The 22,534-nt window shown below is 42.6% G+C and overlaps 2 protein-coding genes across 10 annotated transcripts in view; both read right to left on the bottom strand.

The window, feature by feature from the left end:
* The window catches only part of si:ch211-1e14.1 (UPF0606 protein KIAA1549), a 92,255-nt gene extending 80,614 nt beyond the window's left edge, over positions 1 to 11,641 (bottom strand). For both annotated transcript variants that reach the window (XM_020481035.2, XM_031822963.1), the window contains exons 1-2: positions 11,360 to 11,641; positions 9,683 to 9,969 (exon numbers count right to left, since the gene is read on the bottom strand). In XM_020481035.2, the coding sequence (XP_020336624.1) occupies positions 9,683 to 9,815 (133 nt within the window). In that variant the 5' untranslated portion in view covers positions 9,816 to 9,969; positions 11,360 to 11,641. The remainder of the gene's footprint in view (positions 1 to 9,682; positions 9,970 to 11,359) is intronic.
* A 956-nt stretch (positions 11,642 to 12,597) lies between these two features.
* The window catches only part of LOC109889540 (homeodomain-interacting protein kinase 2), a 100,566-nt gene continuing 90,629 nt past the window's right edge, over positions 12,598 to 22,534 (bottom strand). For 3 of the 8 annotated variants that reach the window (XM_031822957.1, XM_031822958.1, XM_031822959.1), the window contains exons 11-15: positions 21,884 to 22,075; positions 20,629 to 20,967; positions 19,848 to 20,119; positions 19,390 to 19,565; positions 12,598 to 19,279 (exon numbers count right to left, since the gene is read on the bottom strand). In XM_031822957.1, coding sequence (XP_031678817.1) covers positions 18,776 to 19,279; positions 19,390 to 19,565; positions 19,848 to 20,119; positions 20,629 to 20,967; positions 21,884 to 22,075 — 1,483 coding nt within the window. In that variant the 3' untranslated portion in view covers positions 12,598 to 18,775. The remainder of the gene's footprint in view (positions 19,280 to 19,389; positions 19,566 to 19,847; positions 20,120 to 20,628; positions 20,968 to 21,883; positions 22,076 to 22,534) is intronic. The other 5 variants (XM_031822962.1, XM_020481032.2, XR_004209727.1 and 2 more) reach the window with 4 other exon arrangements.

The raw sequence follows: 22,534 nt of genomic DNA, 5'->3' as shown, positions 1-22,534 counted from the left end.
CACACTCCCTTAAAACACCTTCGCTTGAAAAGGAGACAAAAGTGGCAATATTTCTGTTGAGATGCTGTAGCAACAACATAGCCAGTTCCTCAAAATACAAATCTGCAATTAATTTAGACGCTTTTGCAGAGGAGGTTTTAGTCACACAATTTTACATCTAATTAAGACGTTAGGTGCAGTACTTCACAAGTGAAAAAATATGCATGAAAACTAGTCGTCTCCCGTTGAATGACAAACACTTTATTGAAGAATCCTGTCCACTCCTACTAAGAGTAGTACTGTTGACCAATCACCGATGAATGGGTGTAGACGTCGGCCAACAAACTTTGACTTGCCTCAAGAATTTTTTGTGTGTGCGCGAACAGCTGAAGAAAAACCCTGCTGGACACCAAAACGAATAAAAAACGTCACAAAATGTCATAAAATAAGACGGACTGTTTCAACTAGGAAGCAAGTGACAGGCTTAGAGGTAGGGAACATTTTCACAGAAATATCCAAAGATGCCTACCTACTTACAGTATTCACATTCATAACAAATACATGCCATTTGTTTATAGATTATTGTAATATGATCTTGTAAATTGTAGCATACTTCTAAACCCCATTCCATTGCATTGACCTGTCCTTGACCAAACAAAAGCAGACTACCGCTCTCCTCAAAAGCGATCCCTAAGCCAAAGAATGCAGCTTCAAAGGGCAGAAAAAGATAGCAATACTGGGGTTGTGGTTCAATAAAACTGTTTGGTTGTGCTACGGGGCCTGGCGACAGCATCAGCACCCCAGTGTTTGGCTTTTGATGGCTGCTGCCCATTGATCTGTCTCTGGCTCCCTGCTCTAATGAATAATGAATGGCTCCATTGTCATCCAGCATGCATCACATTACACATGGCAATGGACGCTACTCATAATTAGCCAGAGCTTAGGCTAGTTTGGACTTAGAGCGTTGCCTAGAGTCAATTTTTTCTTTTTCCGCCTGGGTAGCCTATAGTGTGATGCTGCTGGAAAACGCACCAGCCCCGATTTCATTCACAGCGACAGAGAAAGAAGCAGAACTAGGACCTATAAGGAAGTCAAGCAGAACAATTACTCTGCTGTGTCTGGGGGAACAATTATGCCAGAGTCATCATGGTCAATTTGACCTAGAAACTTTTTCTCTGAGCCAGAAGGAGGAAAAGCTGATAGCTGACTGCAGAAACAGAGCATGGAACTGTTGTCATCACTTTTCACTGTGCTGACGTGAACTGTATGGTGATAAGTACGGATTATGTGCAGCTCTCCACACAAAGGGAGGCCAGACCCACAGATAGCTGAAATATAGATCACTGTAGCCAATATTCCTCCCTTTACTGCTACTGGTCTTGGGATGGCTAAAGTAAAGAAATTGAAAATACTGATTCAGAGATAGCCTAAAGATTGTCCAGTTCAAGGTCAGTTCACTGTCACTTTAACTGTCTGTTTGGGGGGGGGACGACAGCAATGTTTCCAGTGGGCAGAAAACTGATATGAAGAAGTCTGAGGGAGCTGACCTACACTGTGTGGCTGTAAAATGATAACACCAGAGGGAAAATGAGTCTGGAGTAGACTACTCAGTATGGTAATTTCATCATCAAAGCCACTTCATTAATGCCTAATTGAAAGAGGCACTGCTGCTGCTGAATCTACGGAGTCTTTCAGCGGCGACGGTACACAATGAGTCTGCTGAATACGGTGTCGATCTGAATACGGTGTCGATCTGAATACGGTGTCGATCTGAATACGGTGTCGATCTGAATACGCTGGTGATCTGAATACGGTGTCGATCTGAACACGGTGTCGATCTGAATACGGTGTCGATCTGAATACGGTGTCGATCTGAATACGGTGTCGATCTGAATACGCTGGTGATCTGAATACGGTGTCGATCTGAATACGATGGCGATCTGAATACGGTGTCGATCTGAATACGGTGTCGATCTGAATACGGTGTCGATCTGAATACGGTGTCGATCTGAATACGGTGTCGATATGAATACTGTGTCGATCTGAATACGCTGTCGATATGAATACGCTGGTGATCTGATTACGCTGGTGATCTGATTACGCTGGTGATGTGAATACGATGGTGATGTACATCTGTGGTCCCCATCAGCCGCTGGGGAGAAGGCAGGAGATTCCAGGTGCTCCTTCGCTCACTACTGCTTCTACTTCCAAGTGCCAGACTCTTGGACGATGTGATTCAAGTTGTCACTGTCACCACTGCTCCTCAATTAAGGCCCCACCTACAGCCAAACAGGAGCCAGTCAAGTGGAAAGCAAAGCAGCGGGCAGGATAAGAAAGACTTATTTATAGGAGTGCTGCTCTGCCAATCCCAGAGGGCCTAGCCCCTGATGGAAGAAGAGTTTGTTTTAAATATTCTTCCTCCCTACCAAGAACACAGATTACACTAACGTCAAATATGTCACAGGCACGGTAAACTGAAACAACTAGCCTAGCTAAGTATTGGCTGAGGCTAGCTCGTTTAGGAGTTAGGGTAATAGCAATGCTGCTCTAATTCTCTCTTTCTTTCTCTCTCTCGGAGGACCTGAGCCCTAGGACCATGCCCCAGGACTACCTGACATGATGACTCCTTGCTGTCCCCAGTCCACCTGACCGTGCTGCTGCTCCAGTTTCAACTGTTCTGCCTTATTATTATTCGACCATGCTGGTCATTTATGAACATTTGAACATCTTGGCCATGTTCTGTTATAATCTCCACCCGGCACAGCCAGAAGAGGACTGGCCACCCCACATAGCCTGGTTCCTCTCTAGGTTTCTTCCTAGGTTTTGGCCTTTCTAGGGAGTTTTTCCTAGCCACCGTGCTTCTACACCTGCATTGCTTGCTGTTTGGGGTTTTAGGCTGGGTTTCTGTACAGCACTTTGAGATATCAGCTGATGTACGAAGGGCTATAGAAATAAATTTGATTTGATTTGCATGTTGCTGTCTTGAAGGATCATTCAACCATGTCTTTACTTTATGATAATAGTGATGGGTGAGTAAATAGCCTATGCATATGATATTACTGTGGGCAACCATAAAGCTAATAGTTCGACCATTGTGGATATAGCCCTCTTAGGGCCCTATAGAATCTGCATCCCGGAATCCAGATATTAAAACTAAATTCAACTATGTTAACAAATGTATTGAACTTAGTAGGAAAGCAACTACATGTGTTGAACTTAGAAGTGGCATTGCCTAAAATACAGTAGAATAGAATACAGTATATACATATGAAATGAGTAAAGCAGTATGCAAACATAAAACATAAACAAAATGATTCGTATTGTCCTTCAGCTTTCTGAAGAGGTAACGGCACAGGAATGGTCCTGTCTGTGTATGCACGTTTGTTTACCACTTTGTGTAGCCGTTAGCGATGATGCTAATGTAATGACTGGTAAATGGAAAGGCTTCCCCAAAAACAATCTCAATTCAATTCTACCTCCAAAGTAATCTATGCTTACCCGGAAGAATGATATCACGATTATATGCACCAATCCAGAGGCCATATGTTTTTGCAAACTACACGAGCGCTAAAGAAACATTGCTAACCAAACAATGGTCTCTGGCTGGTGAACAGTTGACTTAAAGGGAAATGACACCCAAAAAATGTAATGTATTTGATGTGTAGTCCTGATGTGGTTAAAGCATTGTTGTGGACTTACAACATCCAATTTAGTTGTTTTTCTATGGAAAAACTGAATTTGGGAGAAAACTAAACGGAACAGATTTGATAGGGCCCTACCTTCTACATCAGACTCAAAGACCAAGGCCCCCTATTACAATGTTCATTTTCAGAAGGCCACGCAAAGAGAGTTCCATTCAGAACACAGGCAAAGAAATGCAGACCAGAGCTTTCCTTTGTCTGAAGGCAGTCCAAGCCATTGGTGATAAATATGCACATGCAGTGGTTCTCTGCTCTCCCTGCCAAGGGGAATCATCCCAGCCCTAGCGAAGCCTTGCTCCAGCCAAGCCTTGCAGATCCTAAGTGTAAAGTGGTGGGCTTGCTGAAATCATCAAACGAGCGAGGATAGACACACATATTCATTTCCCTCCACGGGCCTAGATTATAAAACCAGCCTCTCTCATCCTACAACTCACTTCCAGCAGGAGAGGAAGCCACTTTGATGAATCTCTCTCTGCACAGCACAATCCCTTCTTCCGCCGATGTAATTTCAACCCCTCGTGGGAATAAGCCTGGGCCTGCATCATCTGCAGAGATCCAGAGGGCCAGAGTCAGTTATCAGAGTTATCAGCTAGAGTCGGGGTCCTCTTATCTGCAGGCAGGAACTAGCTATATATGGGCTATATCTTGGCTATGGCACACGTCTACAGACACTGAGGCACATCTAGATTCTAAAGACCTCCCATCTCTTCACACCTCTGATAAGCTCTTTAGAGCAGATGGGAATGTTTCTGAGGGCCTCTTGGATGTCAAGCAGGCGAGACAAACACTGTAGTAGCATTGCCTCTACTGTAGTTCTAACACAGCTTGGTAGGCACCTACATACTTTGGTAGCGTAGAACAATTTCATGACTACAAAGCAATCAAAACGAGGCACGGGTGAGTGCTTGTCGATTGTTAGGGAGGTATTAAAAAAGGATTGTCTTTTGGTAATCTGATTGAGCTGCTTGCAAAATGTTTGGCGATGTAACAACCATTCCGGTTTCCCAGACGTGTGCACAGCAGTGCACGTAGGCTACTGTGGATGCGGCTCATCTCTACAGGGGGGGGCATGAGCTGCCCCTGCCATGCCTGCTTGCTGCCTACTGACTGTACTGAACTTTTCACAGCCATTCAAATGCCTGATTGTGCAGAACAAGAGTAGGCAGCACTAATAGGAGATCATAACCAGCACTGGGCAAAGCTCACGTGAACATGGGCCCTACTGAGTAGGCTACGTTGAGAATCTTTTGGATTCATCCAATTCTTAGCCCTTTCCCCAATAACTTTTTTAGGCTAAACATTGTCGTCGGACCATCCTCAACACTCTCACTACAGTCTCTCTCTCTCATCCCAGTCCAACACTACTACAATGGGAGGCAGGGGGAATAGGATACCCCTCTGTCTGCCAGTGAACAGTTATGTTGTTTAATGTTTAATGGTTCAAACCATTTAATGGTTCAAACTGCTATTAGTTAAACAGTTGAAAAATAAGTGAGTTGTTGTGACTGGCCGGGGAAGTGTGGCCATGATTAGAGCTGAATGAAAAGGAATACAATTTTATAATTCCTGATTTCCTGGGGGGGAGGCTTCCTTCAGGCATTCCAAATTAAATCCTATTACCATAGTTTCATTAGTTTTTGACAGCTCTTTAAAAAGCCTTTTTCATGGCACATGATAGATGGAGAGGAGGGGAGCTCAGGACATGATCTATAAAGTAGCCCAGAGTAAACAGCCATTTAAATTTCTCTCTTTCTCCTCACGACAGGAAATTGGTTTAAAAGTCAAGCTTTTACTAAGGGACCATGCCAACCCTCGTCTCTGAATCCTCTCTTTATTAGGAGTACCAGCATCAAACAAGCCCTCTGTCCACACTATGTAAATCACACCACCATGCAGGCGGTGCCCCTGGATCCACTAAATCCAGTGTGGTGGAGTCACATCACTCATCAGAAGACAATGGTTTGCCAAAGGTTTGTCATTCAGTGAAATACTGAGGAACTGTGTTCAAATCTGCTAAATTAATTTCCTAAATAGGCAGGTAGGCCTACTCAGCAAATACTTGTCTGAGCCCCAACATTGATCAAGGTCTGACAAGTTACAAAAATAGTAGCCTATCTATTCTTGGTTCGGTCTTGATGTTGCTGCTGATATTGTGAGCACACAAGCAAAATAGGACAAAATAACGATGATTCTGTTATTTTCGGTAAGTGACCCCAATCCAACCCTCTGAGTTATGCCACAGGCCAACTTTAACAAACCCACGTAACTACGAATGAGAAGCTCCAGCAACTCCAGGGTAGTGGTTCTTAATGAGCTTTTTGTTAGCAGGAAAAGCTGTGCAAACACTCAACAAAAAAAATACTTGTCATACAGTCCACTAAATAAAGTAAAAGACTATTCGCATCATAGCATCAAGGCAAGACCAAGAACAAGCTACTAAGAGTAGGTCTAAATGGAATATCAATAATGCATTGTAGACATTTCATGGCACAGTAGGTATAATAATAGAACCATTCAACAAAGCCAGAGCAACCCTAAAATAGGATCAGAGAATTCAGAAGAGCTGTCATTGTTAAAGCCTGGGGGGAAAACTAATCCATTACGATTTTGATCTTGAAATGACATCTCTTTCATATCAAATAAACTGCAAGTTAGCATGAATGATGCAGACTGTTTCACCACCAAATCAAGTCATTGTGGATAGGATAACCTCATTGCTTTGACATCAGAAGTTATGAGCAGTGATATGACAACCATATAAACTACCGAAATCAGTCTTCTTAAAGCGCACTTCTGATTGTTGTGTGCTAGCTGCAGTCTTCTCCAATCATTGCGTCTTCAAAACCCCTCGTTCCTGCTAGGCTATAGCCTAACTCATGTAGAAGCTAGCGTGATATGCCGTAGACTACAGTACATTGTGCATAAATCCAGTTAACCGAAGTGCAGATTAAAATATGAGAAATCTTTCAGGAGGAGTTGGCTGGACTTCATTTGAGTGCTATAGATGTTCCTGATTTATGGACTGACACTTTCAATAGAACACATGACTGTGGTTGGTAACAATGTTCCATCAGAAAGCATGATCATACAGCAGGCTATCATATCAAAAATGGAGATATTCTTTCAAAAGATCAATTCAATACCCTTTGACATAGACTAGTGTCTAGTAACACTGATGGGTGAACAGACAGTCCTGAACGTAAGCCTTTAAAGCATGCTCAGTTACGAGCCAATAGCTTAGACCTACTCCCTATTTTTCACATTAGGGATGCATTATTCTTCATTTCAAAGAAAATGCTAGGAATTCTGTTATATTTACATCTGACAGAATTAGCCAAGAATAACAGCTACTTGCCTAGGTCCATTAGATAAACACAAAGACAGGCATTTCAACAGACATATAATTCCCCATGACCCAATTTTTGTTTGCACCAATTCAGGTTTAAGGATGCACTATGAAGAAATGTCTGGTTGCTAGAATTCTAAAAGTGTGCTGAATTTTCAGCTGGTGTACAAAATCGAAAGTAAAAGACACAAAAATGTAACTTAGGAATGAGAAGCATAGAAATGGTGTACATAGAACATATCTACCCCTTCTTAGACTTGCTTTCAATGAGAATGACAGATCTATAACACACATTTTTATGTGCATTTGGTTGGGCCGCCCAAAAGGTTACATATTGCAGCTTTAAGATCAGGCAATAGGCTACTTTGCCAAGGACATCATTCAATGTTCTCATACCTGTATAGTAATACTGTAATTACAAATAGTGACAATATTGTATTAGCCTAGATATAGATAAATTATGAAAAGGGGGCAATATAGAAGAGTGAGTCAAGCCAAACAGGCCAGTAAAATGCCTGTCACTCTTTTTGTTAGGCATTGACAATAGCGCCATTAAAATATGAGTGTGCACTATCTATCTCTGAATGACTCTTGTGTGTGACACCCACTTAAGAATGCAACTGCCTGATTCAGACCATAATGTGACTCCAAACAGAAGTGGCCGTGTCCTACTCCTCTTGTTACTCAGCACAATCAGAACAATGTCCCCATGTTCACAATTGCTTTTCTGTTTCAGTGCTTTCAGAAAGTATTCAGACACATTTACTTTTTCCACATTTTGTTACGTTACAGCCTTATTCTAAAATGGATGAAATTATTTTTTTCCCTCATGAATCTACTGTGTGTAGCCCATGACAATTAAAAAAATATATATAATTCCTATTTATACAAGTATTTACTATGAAATTGAGCTCAGGTGCATCCTGTTTCCATTGATCATCCTTGATGTTTCTACAACTTGATTGGAGTCCACCTGTGGTAAATTAAATTGATTGGACGTGATTTGGAAAGACACACACCTGTCTATATATGGTCCCACAGTTGACAGAGCATGTCATAACAAAAACCAAACAATGAGGTTGAAGGAATTGTCCGTAGAGCTCTGAGACAGGATTGTGCCGAGGCACAGATCTGCGGAAGGGTACCGAAACAATTATGCAGCATTGAAAGTCCCCAAAAACACAGTGGCCGCCATCATTCTTAAATGGAAGAAGTTTGGAACTACCAAGACTCTTCCTAGAGCTGGCTGCCTAGACAAACTGAGCAATTGGGGGAGAAGGGCCTTGGTCGGGGAGGTGACCAAGAACCTGATGGTCACTCTGACAGAGCTCCAGAGTTCCTCTGTAGAGATGGGAGAACATTCCAGAAGGACAATCATCTCTGCAGCACTCCACCAATCAGGCCTTTATGGTAGAGTGGCCAGACGGAAGCCATTCCTCAGTAAAAGGCACGACAGCCCGCTTGGAGTTTGCCAAAAGGAACCTAAAGACTCTCAAACCATGAGAAACAAGATTCTCTGGTCTGATGAAACCAAAATTGAACTCTTTGGCCTGAATGCCAAGCTTCACATCTGGAGGAAACCTGGCACCATCTCTACGGTGAAGCATAGTGGTGGCAGCATCATGCTGTGGGGATGTTTTCCAGCGGCAGCAACTGTGAGACTAGTCAGGATCAAGGGAAAGATGAACGGAGCAAAGTCCCGAGAGATCTTTGATGAAAACTTGCTCCAGAGTGCTCAGACTGGGACAAAGGTTCATCTTCCAACAGGACAATGACCCTAAGCACACAGCCAAGACAACGCAGTGGCTTCTGGACAAGTCTCTCAATGTTCTCGAGTGAACCAGCGAGATCCCAGACTTGAACTCAATCGAACATCTCCGGAGGGACCTGAAAAGAGCTGTGCAACGACACTCCCCAATCAACCTCACAGAGCTTGAGAGGACCTGCAGAGAAGAATACAGGTGTGCCAAGCTTGTAGCGCCATACCCAAGAAGACACGAGGCTGTAATCGCTGCCAAAGGTGCCTCCACAAAGTATTGAGTAAAGGGTCCATGTTTATTTGTAATAAATTTGCAAATATTTCTAAAAACCTATTTTTTGCATTGTCATTTTTGCTTTGGTATTGTGTGTAGATTGATAAGGGGAAAAAATGATTTAATTCATTTTAGAATAAGGCTGTAACGTAACAACATTTTGAAAAAGTCAAGGGGTCTGAATAATTTCCAAATGCAATGTAATGTGATATTTCACCAACTGTGAATAGGCTATTGTCAATATGGCAAATACAATTAAAGGTTATTCAACTGAGGGTTAATACACTGACATTTTCACTTAGTATTCCATAGCATTTCCCGCCTGTTGATTTGCCATCTGTCTGTTACCAGGCATAGGCTACTTGCCCATACTATGTGAAGTTATCAAACATTAATATAACTTTACATACTAATGGAAAGTAACATGCTATGTGTGTAATAACACACAGTAGATGGCTCCCTACAGTTAAGATTGACTTGCCATCCTCATATGACCTTCAAAACCCATTGAAATGTCTTATTGGTCCATGGTTGTTACATCATGACTGTATAGGTTTGTTACATGACATCAATGCAGTACAAACTGGTGGTAAATGCTGTCTGTGAGAGGTGTGCCTGCTTACCTGCTGCAGGTGAAGCTGCTGTGATCATCGTAACCAACACGATCAGCCCCAGGACCGCTGCACCAAAGCATTGAATGCGCAGCAAGGTCTTGGGAATCACCACTGAACCCATAGAGAAGCTTAAACCCTCCATTGCATGGAAGTCAGGGCATTTTATCCACTTATGAAGAGAATAATCATCCCAGTATATACTGCAAACTTGAGAATGCAGGTCTTGCTTGTGTGAGTTCCTTCAATGTGCCCCTTCTTCCATATGATCTGCTTTTGGTAACAGAAGGGTGATTAAGCTGTGTGCAAAAAGAAACGACCATGTCAGAGAAATGCAATACGTTATGCGAGCATAGACAGAAGTCCGTCCGTCTACCAATCTGAGGACATAACAAAGCAAAGAATATAGGCGATAAATATGCAGGCCAAAAAATATGAACACACACAATACGGAAAGACAACACACATTAGGCTAAAACGTTCTGTTTATCTCAAAATCACTCAATCTTAATGACCCTGACCTGATGGTGTGCTAGGCTGGACACAGGCATGCTAGTTAGGTCAACCCTGGCTGTGGGGGGGGGGGGGGGGGGGGGAGTTCAGCTGCCTGGTTATGTCCTTTGTTCTCTCCTGGGCTAAGTTTTTATATTGGGGACTTGCACTTGCAACTTATTAAGAAGACACTCATCTGCAATAACAGGCCAGGCACTTGGCAAAGGTGATGTAAATGCAAAATAGGGATTAGCTACAGTAAATTGCAAAGTGCGGGGGAATTTACCTGCACGTGCCAAAACCAGTTACAATGTAACATAACAATTGTGAATATGTGTGTCTGACTGGTAGCACTAGTAAATACTAATATTCTTCTTATTTACTATTTCAGTTGCTTGGATTCATCAGCTGGAATTGTAAGAGTTGTTGCCCTTGTCCCCTTCTCTGTGATTTGTCATTCTAATAGAATCCAGAAAGAACAAAACCCTGTCCATCAAAATGGGCAAATTTATGGGCAAAGACACAAAACATCCACATCGAATTAAATATTTTTCTTGACCAAATAACATGGAACATCACTTTTTTTGTGTGCAGTATTAATTCACCCTTCTTACAAACCACTTAATGTCAATGTACTTTTGTGTACATAGGCTGGTCATCTAGGGTACCTGTTGACTTTCCATTACCATGAAGAAAAATGTCACAAAAGTAGTGCACTGGGCCTATACTAGTCCTGTATTAGCAGACTGATATAGACTACAGGATTTTCCCCCTCCTGCTCTCCCAGTCAAAATCGCTGCACCCCCACCCACAAACTACTTCCCTCGGCTATGCCTAACGGGTCTCAATGGGATATTATTCTCGTTCACTACTAACGTTAGCTAGCTAGCCTGCTGCCTGGCTGGCTGTCTCGTCATGAGGTTGTCTCCTTATCCTCCGTCCTATCCCGATCAGTTTCCTAAATACCACTTGAAATATCTTATGATTAAATAAAACAAGTTATACTTTGTTTTTCTCATTAACAATCGTGAGTCAATATTCAACAACTGAAACAAACCATGGACATGTTTAAAACAGTTTAGCTAGCTAGCTTGGTAGGGCTCGGTGTTAAAATAGATAACCGGAATCCTGTGCCCATCTATCCCATGCATTTACTACGTCCCAATCACTGACATAGCAGAGCACACATCCTCTTACCAAAACGGAGCTTCACGTTCTGTTTCTCTTTGTCTGGACGTTTTCATACCCATAAAAACAATAACATGAAACCGGAATAGCTATCTAAATACCACTTGGAATAGCTAGCAAGTTAGTTAAAGATCAAGGAAAAATATAATTTCCCTTCCCGTTTTCTTTCAGACATCTCTAGCTCTCACAGTGACCACTCGTCATGAGGATTGCAATAACTCCTCCCCCTGAACCCATATTCGATGTCTATTTTGTCAGGTCCCACGGCCATTGGCTGCAGGGGCAGTCCTTCAAATAGGTCATTCGGTTGTCCAATTCAGTGGTCCTGTTGGGTTGTCCATCTCTGTCGGCGTCTGTGGTTTCACGGCAACGTCGCGACGCACCCAAGCCCTTGAGCGATCTGCATGGGATCAAATTAAATGGGCAGACAGACACAGACTGAAGGATCAATTCTGAACTACATCATACAGAAAATGTTGACCTTTTATTTTCCTTAAAGCATTGTCAGGGAAGGTAAGGACGTCTGCTAAATTACTCAAATTACTGTGTATACAATACATTATTTTCCCTACCTCGAATATTTGTGAGCAAAATCAATAGACAGACCACTTATAGGCTGGGATATTGTGATTTTATAAGAAACAGCGCATGTCAACAAATATAGACAAGACTATTAAACACTTTGAGTTAAATATGCAAATAGAGGAAAAAACTGATTTGACCATAATGAAGTAGCACAACAATAAAATATGGTTAATCGTTGCCATCTAGTGGCATAAAATGTTCAGTAGAACATTTACATCAATGGTTGATTTGCAACTGAGCTCAGTCTGGTTGACTGTACCTCTGATACTGAATCCATCTACAGAGCTAGTTAAATATTTTCTAGGGTTATAGAGTTTATAGGGTAAAGTTGATTGTACCCACAACAAAAAATACAAGAGTAATTTGGCATAAAACAGATCAACAGATGAAATGAGTGATTCATTCATGTATTTGACTCCAATTGCAGTGAAACATCAACCATCAACTAACTGGACTTCACCTTCAGTGCGGTGTCTTTCAGGTTTCTTCAGGTGCACATCCTTTTGTCTGTCAAAACCATCCATCAATTTGCCACGTTGATAAACTGTATTTCTATCTGCTATTGCATTACATTTTATCACAACCCCCCCCCACCCCCCCACACACACACACACACCCACACACACCAGATTAAAAAAGAATGATACTGCTATGACACAGGAGACTGGTGCCGTGACTTAACAGTTTAATGTAAATCCAAGACAAAGTGTGATTACATTTCTACACATATACAATATGCATATGTGAGCATACAAATTCTCATGAATAACTCGATTCACCTCGGAGACCGAAGAAATGATCAAAAGTGACAGTGAATAACAAGCTAGAACATAGTTCACCACAACGCCAGCCCCTTTTCACCCTACAGTTAGTAAAGAGGACAATTTAAATCACTTTTTTTTCTATGACAAAGTTGTCGGTTAAAATCCTCCTGTAAATGTACAATGCTATCATTAGTTTTTCGAAGCCTATTATAAATTCACTCAATTTTTCTACAACGAAAATGATTAAGAGAAGCACACAACATCTTAAATGGTAACACAAGCGCTTAATAGCCAATTACTCAACTTGTTAGGAGTTTAATGAATCATTCTTCTTATTCTCATTATTATATTTAAACATTCTATAAAGCCAGTAAAATATCCATTCTCATAACATACTCAGTAATATTAGTCTAAGGAACAGGGTAGATATAACGATACATGAACAGATTGAAACAAGGAGTCAACAAACACTTCTCAAAAAATCCCTGATAAACGTAAATGAGAGACAATTAACAAAGAAGTATACTAGGAAATACTGCAGCACACAATAGCCTGAACGACAACTTATGAGATTTGAACATCATTAACAAACCATATAGCAATGGACACACAACGGGGTCAGGGTTTGATGCTTTTTAGGTTTTGAGACTTTGTAGGAAAAATGACGATTTTTACCCATTTCATTGTGAATGCTGTGTGCAAGTACAAAATCGAAATCATGATCAAGATGACTGCAAAATGGCTACAGTATGACAGTTACAGCGCTTTACTGCTACGTCTCATCTCTTGTACCGCTGTCAACTGTGGAGAAATAAGGTTCGTGTTGGGCTTTATCTATGGGAATTCATTAGGCAAGAACCCATCCTCTGAAGGACTTTACTACAATGCTTATTTACAATTTGAGCTGGAAAGAACTAGCTAAAGAATAAACGTTCCAAATCAAATTGTTTCAAACTGTTAGTCCATAATCAAAAAAGAGACCTCTAACATGTCTTTAGCAAGAGTTGAGAAGAAAAAAAAAATCATAAAATACATTTTGGTTCTCAAGTACATGTGTACAAAAACTGGCCAAATGACAACACTTGATCTATTCCATCAGCATCAAACCCTTAACCAATTCAGCCTGAATCACCAAGAAAAAAACAATGAAGGAGGTGATTCCCTTGACAAACACACAAACAGACCAACTCTCATACAGAAGGGCTTTAAGAATGTGTTGTTACTGGTTTATGGAGTTTCTATCATGTATATAACCTAAATCATCCTAAAATAAGTATTTTTCCCACCTCCCTGCTTCTTTGGGAGAATGTGCTATGCAAAGCTCCAATGAAATGATTGCAAAACGGTTCAAAGGAGTGTAGTGGGTGTAAGATTATTATTCTTGTCTAGTAAGGTGTTAAAATGATTCCAGTCACTTCAGATGGGTTTGGCCTGAGAGGACTAACTGGAAATGTGTGCCATGCCTTCAGGAATGTTTCGCAATAACTTCAAACAAAACTCCTAGGAAGAGTACTCGCAAACACACTGTGGGAAAAGTTGGAAGCTGAGCGCTTCTTGTGTAGCGAGAGTATTTCAAGAACAAAGCTGTAAAAATACCAGGCTTCACAAAGAGGCCGCTTTACACAGCTCTCTTTCATTGAAACCACATCTTAAAGATCTGATGATATCGTTCAGTTATTTGGAAGGCAGTATTCTAACATTGAAATGGCTACAGTAGCAGGGGAGAGACAATGTTTCAAAGTAAAGCAACTTCATTACCACAAGAATTTCTTGACACTCTAAAGAAGCACATTTTGGTAATTGTAAGGTCACTGGATCTATGTTGATGCTCGCATTTCTGATTAATATTTTCCTTAATAAAAACACATAACGCATGTTAAACAAAGTAGTACGATACTAACATATTTTACACATTCAAATACATGTTCTCATTCAAAATATAGCAAGTACGTTGAAAGAAAATTGAGCGTAAGATTCAAAGGGCTTCTCGTAATTTGCTAAATTTTGATTATACATGGAGAAAAAAAATAGAATGAAATCGAATATATCATATTTGAAAACCCCATATCGGAATAAAAATGTTGACTTTTTCAAATGAATTTATGCTGACAAGTTGTTTTTGCTGGAATCACAGACTTATTGCATCTTGCATGGCAACAAATAATGTAGAAATCAAATCTTTACTTTAACTAATGGTCACTCAAGCAGAAATATTTAAAGCATTTCAGATGAAGCAGGTCACATATTACATTCATGTTGTGCTCGTGACCATTATTTTAAAGGTATTATTGATAAAAATTTTTTTTATTCATTTCACTCTATAGGTCATTCCATGGCACACTAACTTATAACATGTTTTTGTTTAAAAAAAATCATTTGCTTACAACATTAATAAAGCTAAAATACAACTTTAACAACGTAAAAAAACACTTATATAAAACAATTTGAAGAATTCCATTTTTACATTTAGGGGGAAACAAGTGACAGATATCAAATAATACATGGTTCAAATCATAGATGTTTGAGAATGGTGGACTGCAATTGACAGTAAACTCCTTCAAAATAGCTCAACCATAAGCAGATATTGTGGCAACTCTAATCACTCATATGTGTGTGTTGTGCACATACTGTATGTATTTCTACAGTACTATATGTGCGCACATCTCACTTGTCATTTGTGGACTTTTGTTTTTCCCACCAAAGAAATTCAACATGTTGATGATGTACAGTACAAACACAAACAATCCCCAATGTGGTCTGGCAATAACTTCTGGTCTAAACATGTACCTTTAATGCAGACGTTATTGCCAGACCACATTGGGGATTGTTTGTGTTTGTACTGTACATCATCAACGTGTCGAATTTCTTTGGTGGGAAAAAAGAAACGTCCCCAAATGACAAGTGATCAGAGAGCTATAGGGGCTGTTGGGTGTGCAGTATGGATGTCGGATTCTCTCTGCAGTGGAATGTTTCAGTAGTCTACCCCTTTATGGAGGCGCCAAACTCACGCGTGGAAAAGCATCTCTCTTATGGGTGTGCTTAGGCCCACAGGCCTTATGGAAAGGAACAAAAACATACAAACAAAGGTACAACACAGAACAGAAAGAAAATGATGCAACCAGCAATGTATACCTACGGCACGGTATCTCTACACCACATCTCTGACTGCCAGGAACCCAAGGCTTGCATGGTGGAGCCGGTTGGAGGGAGCGCGGTGGCATATTGGTGAAGTACCAAGATGCTGTTGTTTTAGGCTTGGTTTGAGGAGCAAACCTGGGTCTGACCCACTCAAGCCTAAATTACCTACAGTACCTATAAGGGCCCCAATGGATCATCATCAACTTCACAACCTTATTATTGTCAACGGTGCCTGAACACTTTACACAGGTATACACACCCTCCTAGGAATACTTAGCATCAACGTACAGCAACTCTCAGTTACAAATCAAAATAGAAATGAGCCGAATAACAAATCATCAAAACACTTGATTGCAACTATCTGTAAAATAACACAATATATACTGTACCTACAGCCATTTCAAAAGTTCAATAGTAACATACAAATAAAACAATCACTTGAAATGCAAGTACTATGGCATGATATGAAGGGATAAGGGGGAAGGCTCTTCCTAAAACCACAAGCAGTTCTGATGTGCCCACTTAATGAGGACAGTATAACATATAACAGAGAGATTATTCATATATCATTGGCTAAGACAAATGAAACGGATGTTAAATTAAGTAGCAAACACATAGAAGCAATAGGCCAATCAGTTCTCTTACTACATATCTGGTATCCCTTTCTGGTGGTGAGGTGTCTGTGACCACATTCCAAAGACAAAACAGAGATAGTGTTAACAAATTAAGCCCATTTCATAGGAAGACCTTCCAGGTGTACACTGTAGAATTTCTGTTCCGTTCCAGTCTCTCGCTCTCTGCTGAGAGGTGCTACACAACCCTCAGAGCAGAAAAGACTAAATCACTTCCATTTCTCTTTGCAAGACAACAACAACACAACAACTTGTATCAGAGTTAGGTGTGCATCCATGTAGCCAATGTAACTCCTACCCACTGTTCCTACCAACCTGCTCAGTGCCAACATGCTAATTCTTTTAGTCCAATTAACATGAGGAATGCCACACTACCACTCTGCCATCCTCAGTTCCTACCCATCCCAACCCAAATCTTTCTAGTAGCCCCTCACTTACTCAGATCTGGGTTTAAATACTATTAGAAATCATGTCAAACACTTTAGCTGGGCTTGCCTGAGTTTGCCTGGCGCAATGGAAGTAATACTTGCTAAACTGCAAACATAGCCCATCTGGCAATCCAGGCAGGCGAAAACAAATGTTCAAAGTATTTGAAAGATTTCAAATATGATTTGAGTCCAGGTCTGACTCCTACCCAGCAACCCCTCTCACCAGCCCTCAATACTCTGCTTCCCCACTGCAACCAACCAGACTCTCTCTCACTGGCCTTCTCGGGATCTCAGCCATAGCAACCACAACTTCCCATCAGGCCTTTGCTATTTTTTTGTCGAACTCTGGACTCTGTCACCCTCGCCCTATGTTGAACTCATCACATACATGTTTTTGACAGTCACATTCTTGTATTTCTGCATTTTCCATTGCCCCAAAATGGATCCTTGTGCTAATACTTCTCTGTTCTATCATTCCTCTGAACCAATTCCTCGTGTGATGTAAAAACAAAGTAAGACATCTCAAACCTAAGCCATCGTATGTATGGATATCACGGTGAGAAAGGCTTGTACTGTACCCATATGAACATTAATATCCAGCACACAACGTAACGAGGATTGATCTAACAACTTTGGTTCAGTACCCTAAGCAAGTTAAACTCATGCACACTTAACAAAAAAGCCAAAGGTCAGGCAAATATGAACTCTGACCTCTGAACTCTGTAGTATACTGTCATAAGGATAGGAAACAGAGCTAGGGGCTAAGCCTACACCTGGAAGAGAAATCAAAACTGCCCCGACAATAACATGTCAAACCAAGGAACCAGTTCCAGCTAGTCTGTTGGTTCTCAAGGTTTCAGCGACATAAACTGTGTCGTTATATCTGTAAGGCACTACAAGGGAACAATGGTCAAACCTAAGACTGCGGAGGATTCAGAGAATTATAGCACAAAGGTGCAAGAGGAGGTGGACTACACACACATGGCTGACAGTAGCACACGCACACACAGATAATCACGTTGTACATGCCTATGTTATTATAACCACTTTGTGCAATCACATTGGAAAAAAGAGAAACAAATCAATTCTATTGGTATCAGAAAAAGCTCTTGATAAAAGAATCTGGGTGCAGACTGCTACATTCTAAAAACAGGGCCCGGCTAAGACTCCTATACCTATAACATAAGTCTCCTCAAAAAGGTGAGAACGAAAAATCGAAGGGAAAATAGCTATAAATACATTTAATGTTTTTTTTGTCTTTCGTTGGTTATATTTCCAGAAGATTCCTGACTCCGGTTGTCTGTTGGAGAAGGAGGGTGCTTCGTTCTCTCTCCCACACCTTGAATGATTTGGAAATGTTTAAGACAGTTCAAGGCCATCGTTATTTTTTTTATTCTTTGAAGAGCAGCAGGTTTCCGTATTTCACCTTCATTCCCAAATCCTCATGGGAATTCTCACATTGGGAATTCCAACATCCAGAGAGGGACCCCCAATTCAAGAGGAGAAGACAAAACAAAAAGCCGTGTTAGAAGAACAGAAACCCTCCATCTCTCTCAAACGCCTGTCACGAAGACCTTGCTGTAAAAGAATGAGAAAAATAAAATAAAACCAAGAGAGAAAACAAAGCAAAACTGGCCCTTTTGGAGAAAAAAATTCACACCTCCTTACCCTTAAAGGGGCGGTGTATTTCCCTTTTCCTCTCTGTCGTTATATCTTCAAGTTAAACGTGACAGTTTCATAAAGAATGCATGTCTCTCTATCTCTCTGTCCGTGGAGTAGGGATAGGGAGGGAGGACATGGGGTGAGCAGCATCAGTAGTGCTGGGGTTGGGGTTGGGGGGGAGGGGGGGTTCTGGGTCTCCAGTGTGTTGGCTTGGCTCTAGAGGTAAGGGTACTGGTTCACCTTGGTGGGGCTCAGTGGGTATCCAGTGTAGACAGTGGAGGCAGGCGAGGCGCTGATGTACGTCTGGTGGGTAAACTGGGCCTGGTACTGGCTGTGGTGGAGGGTGGGCGAGGGCAGCACACCGTGCCCCATGCTGACAGGCACCTGGTGGACGATGCCCGGTGTGTGGTATGTGGCGTGTTGGACCGTGTGGCGGGCCGAGCCCTGAGTTGCCACCAGGTGGGCCACGGTGCCTGTGGAGCCCAGGGCGACGGGCGCGGCGGTGTAGGTGTAGAGGTGAGGCTGGCCGGGCAGGTGGGTGGCAGCCAGGTGGGTGGCAGACAGGTGGGTGGCAGCCAGGTGGGTGTGCACGTTGGCAGTGTGAGAGGGGCTGTTGTGGTGCTGGAAGGAGTAGGGGGCCTGGGCTGCGATGGTTGGGGTGATGTAAGCCTGCTGGCGCCGGTGGCCTCCGTTCCTCTCAGCTACCATGTGCTGCTGGGCCTTGAGAGGGAGAGACACGAGGATGGAGTCAGTGCAATCCAAATTCTAGTCTGTCAGAGACAAACTTTCCACACAGTAAATGATACAAGGTCATTTAGATGGGTTCTTACTTGGCTCTCTCTCCATACCTGGCTGAGATTGAGAGGCTGCTGCTGCTGGAAGGGGTGTTGTCCCGAGCGCTGCTGTCGGTAAGCCATACCCCCCGAAAGGTGGTTGTTGCCAGACATCATGCCCACGCCGTTGGAGGTTTTGAACTTATACGCTGAATTCTGATGATTCATTGCATCTGAAGTGTAAATGGGACAAGGTAAAGAGGTCAATCCAGGTCAAGAAAATAACACAAGTACAGTATACAAACACAAAACACCCAATTGTTGACCAAGGTAGCAACAGTAACCAATGGGGCGGGACTTAGCGAATGGGTAAACTGGAGTACCGACAATGATAATAATGACCATATTCAACTCAAATAAAAAGCTATCTCTACAGTATATAGTATTTCATATACTCTAGATGAGTATCGACCATCCCTCCTTGTCTACATGGGTGTGCGGATCTGTGTAGGTACCTGTGTAGATATCTGTGTAGATACCTGGCATCAGGCGCTCACACTCGCTCAGCACCTCGCTGGACTGGCTCTTCAGAGGGGGGATGATGATGGTGCGGGGGTTGTTGCCATTGCTGTAGTTGTCCAGCAAGGTGGTCTTGGAGTCATGGTAGCCGTTGTTGTTGGCCAGCCTGGACTCTACGGCATAGGGACTGTTGTTACTGGACAGGTCCGAGTCGGGGGAGTCATGTACCGTCACACAGCTGATGACGTTCTTCCTATGCTTGGACAAGCTGCAAGGAGGAGGATGCACTCTATTTAATGCTACATATAGTACTCATCAGCCTACTAACCTACTGACCAATGTTTGTGTCGATTCCATAATTCAGATTCCATAATTCAGATCAATTCACTGATAAATGCCCTTATGCCAATCATGTCCAATCTTATTACAGAATTCAATCAATCAAACATATTAATAAAGCCCTTTTTACATCAGCAGATGTCACAAAGTGCTAAACAGAAACCACAAATAGCGAGAAACGCAGATGTAGAAGCCCGGTGGCTAGGAAAAACTCTCTAGAAAGGCCAGAACCTAGGAAGAAACCTAGAGAGGAACCAGGCTCTGAGGGGTGGCCAGTCAACTTCTGGCTGTGCCGGGTGGAATTGTCTGGAACTGAAACGAAATCAAACCCAACTCTGTCAGTAATGACACTAAACATGGCCTCCTGTTTTGTATTAAACCCTGGCTCCCAGATCTCTGCATGCGTGTAATGTCTGACCCAAAATGGCTGACTTGTACCTGGTATGGTTGGTGTTGCTCTGCTTGTGATCATCCTCCTCGTCTGTGTCACTGCTGATGGTGATTATACTGACAGCGGGGCTGGGTGTATCAGGGATGATGATGGTCTGACGCGGCCTGTTGTGGTGCTGGTGGTGGTCCTGGGTGGTGCTGGAAGCCTGCTCTGCTTCACCCACTCCCCACCCTCCGCAACCCTGTGGGGGTCCACAGCCAGAGCTGGAGGAGGGGGCGTGGTTCTGGAGCACAGCACAGCGTGGAGGGGTGTTCTCCTTCACCCGCTTGGAGCGCTGTGGGGACAGTACCGCCTGGGAGGAGGACACCTCGTATGCAGACACGTTCCTGCCAGGAGAGAGAGGAGAGAAGGATGAGCCATTATTAGGTTAACAACTACTACATACTACATACTATATACTTCTTACACATGTAAAAGGTCCTGTGTATGGACATAATAACAATATTTAAGACACTGGCCAGGTAAGGGTCAGCAGAATATTAGCATGTTTCACTTTCGTCTTCGTGTGGGGAAAGCGTCCTTGTGTTCTGATTGGTTGAAGGTTGAAAGTCAGCAGCACCAGTCAATTGTGGGTGATGGCCAGTCACTGACTGTTTTGAGTTCAGACCTAAAGAGACCCTAGTTGAGAAAATGAGTTGTGTAGGAGATCCTAGTTGTGTTAGAGATCCTACTTGTGTAGAAGATCCTAGTTGTGTAGGAGATCCTAGTTGTGTTAGAGATCCTAGTTGTGTAGAAGATCCTAGTTGTGTAGGAGGTCCTAGTTGAGAAAACGAGTTGTGTAGGAGATCCTAGTTGTGTTGGAGATCCTAGTTGTGTAAGAGATCCTAGTTGTGTAGGAGATCCTAGTTGTGTAGGAGATCCTAGTTGTGTAGGAGGTCCTAGTTGTGTAGGAGATCCTAGTTGTGTAGGAGGTCCTAGTTGAGAAAACGAGTTGTGTAGGAGATCCTAGTTGTGTAGGCGGTCCTAGTTGTGTAGGAGATCCTAGTTGTGTAGGAGATCCTAGTTGTGTAAGAGATCCTAGTTGTGTAGGAGATCCTAGTTGAGAAAATGAGTTGTGTAGGAGATCCTAGTTGTGTAGGAGATCCTAGTTGTGTAGGAGATCCTAGTTGTGTAGGAGGTCCTAGTTGTGTTGGAGGTCCTAGTTGTGTTGGAGGTCCTAGTTGTGTAGGAGATCCTAGTTGGGTTGGAGTTCCTAGTTGTGTAGGAGGTCCTAGTTGTGTTGGAGGTCCTAGTTGTGCTTACCTGGCAGTCATCTGATGCTGCTTGGTCTTTTTGGAAGAAGAGTTGTTGTTATTGGTCAACGGTTGCCTCATCACATGGGCCACGCCCACATTGAGAGGCTGGTTCTGGTTGGATGGTAGGGTGACGTGGCCAGTCAGCAGCGCCGGCTGTTGCATGATGGGATTGTAATGGCCGCTGTGCTGGTGAGAATTCCTGAAACACAACATATGTCTCATCACTACTCTGAACCTGTGTTTTATGTGTTTAAGTTTAAACACTGTCATGGAGAACTTGACGATTTTAATCTCTAAGCACATATCTATAACAGCACATACGCACATACTGCTTCATTTGAGGGACTAGAGTTTAAACAAAGCATGTGTATTTCCCAGAGGAGCCTGTGGGTGGCAGCAGTCACCGCATGAGACAGAGGGGAAAAAAGAGAGCGGAAGAGAGGGGAGGGCATTTGGAGCTGACACCAGAAGCTGTAGAGGGATAGCGCTGCAGAGAAGTGTGACACTTTCACAATCATCTTTGTGAGGATAATGGAGCTGTGGGTGGCGAGAGAGAGAGAGAGAGAGAGGAGAGAGAAAGTGAGAGGGGGAGAGAGAGCGAGAGTGAGGGAAAGGGAGAGGGGGGGGAGAGAGAGGGGGGGGGGGGGGGGAGAGGGGG

The sequence above is a fragment of the Oncorhynchus kisutch genome, linkage group LG4, assembly GCF_002021735.2.
Source record: "Oncorhynchus kisutch isolate 150728-3 linkage group LG4, Okis_V2, whole genome shotgun sequence".
NCBI lineage: Eukaryota > Metazoa > Chordata > Actinopteri > Salmoniformes > Salmonidae > Oncorhynchus > Oncorhynchus kisutch.
The sequence above is the reverse complement of the archived record's forward strand: the minus strand, read 5'-3'. Positions and strand labels throughout refer to the sequence as shown.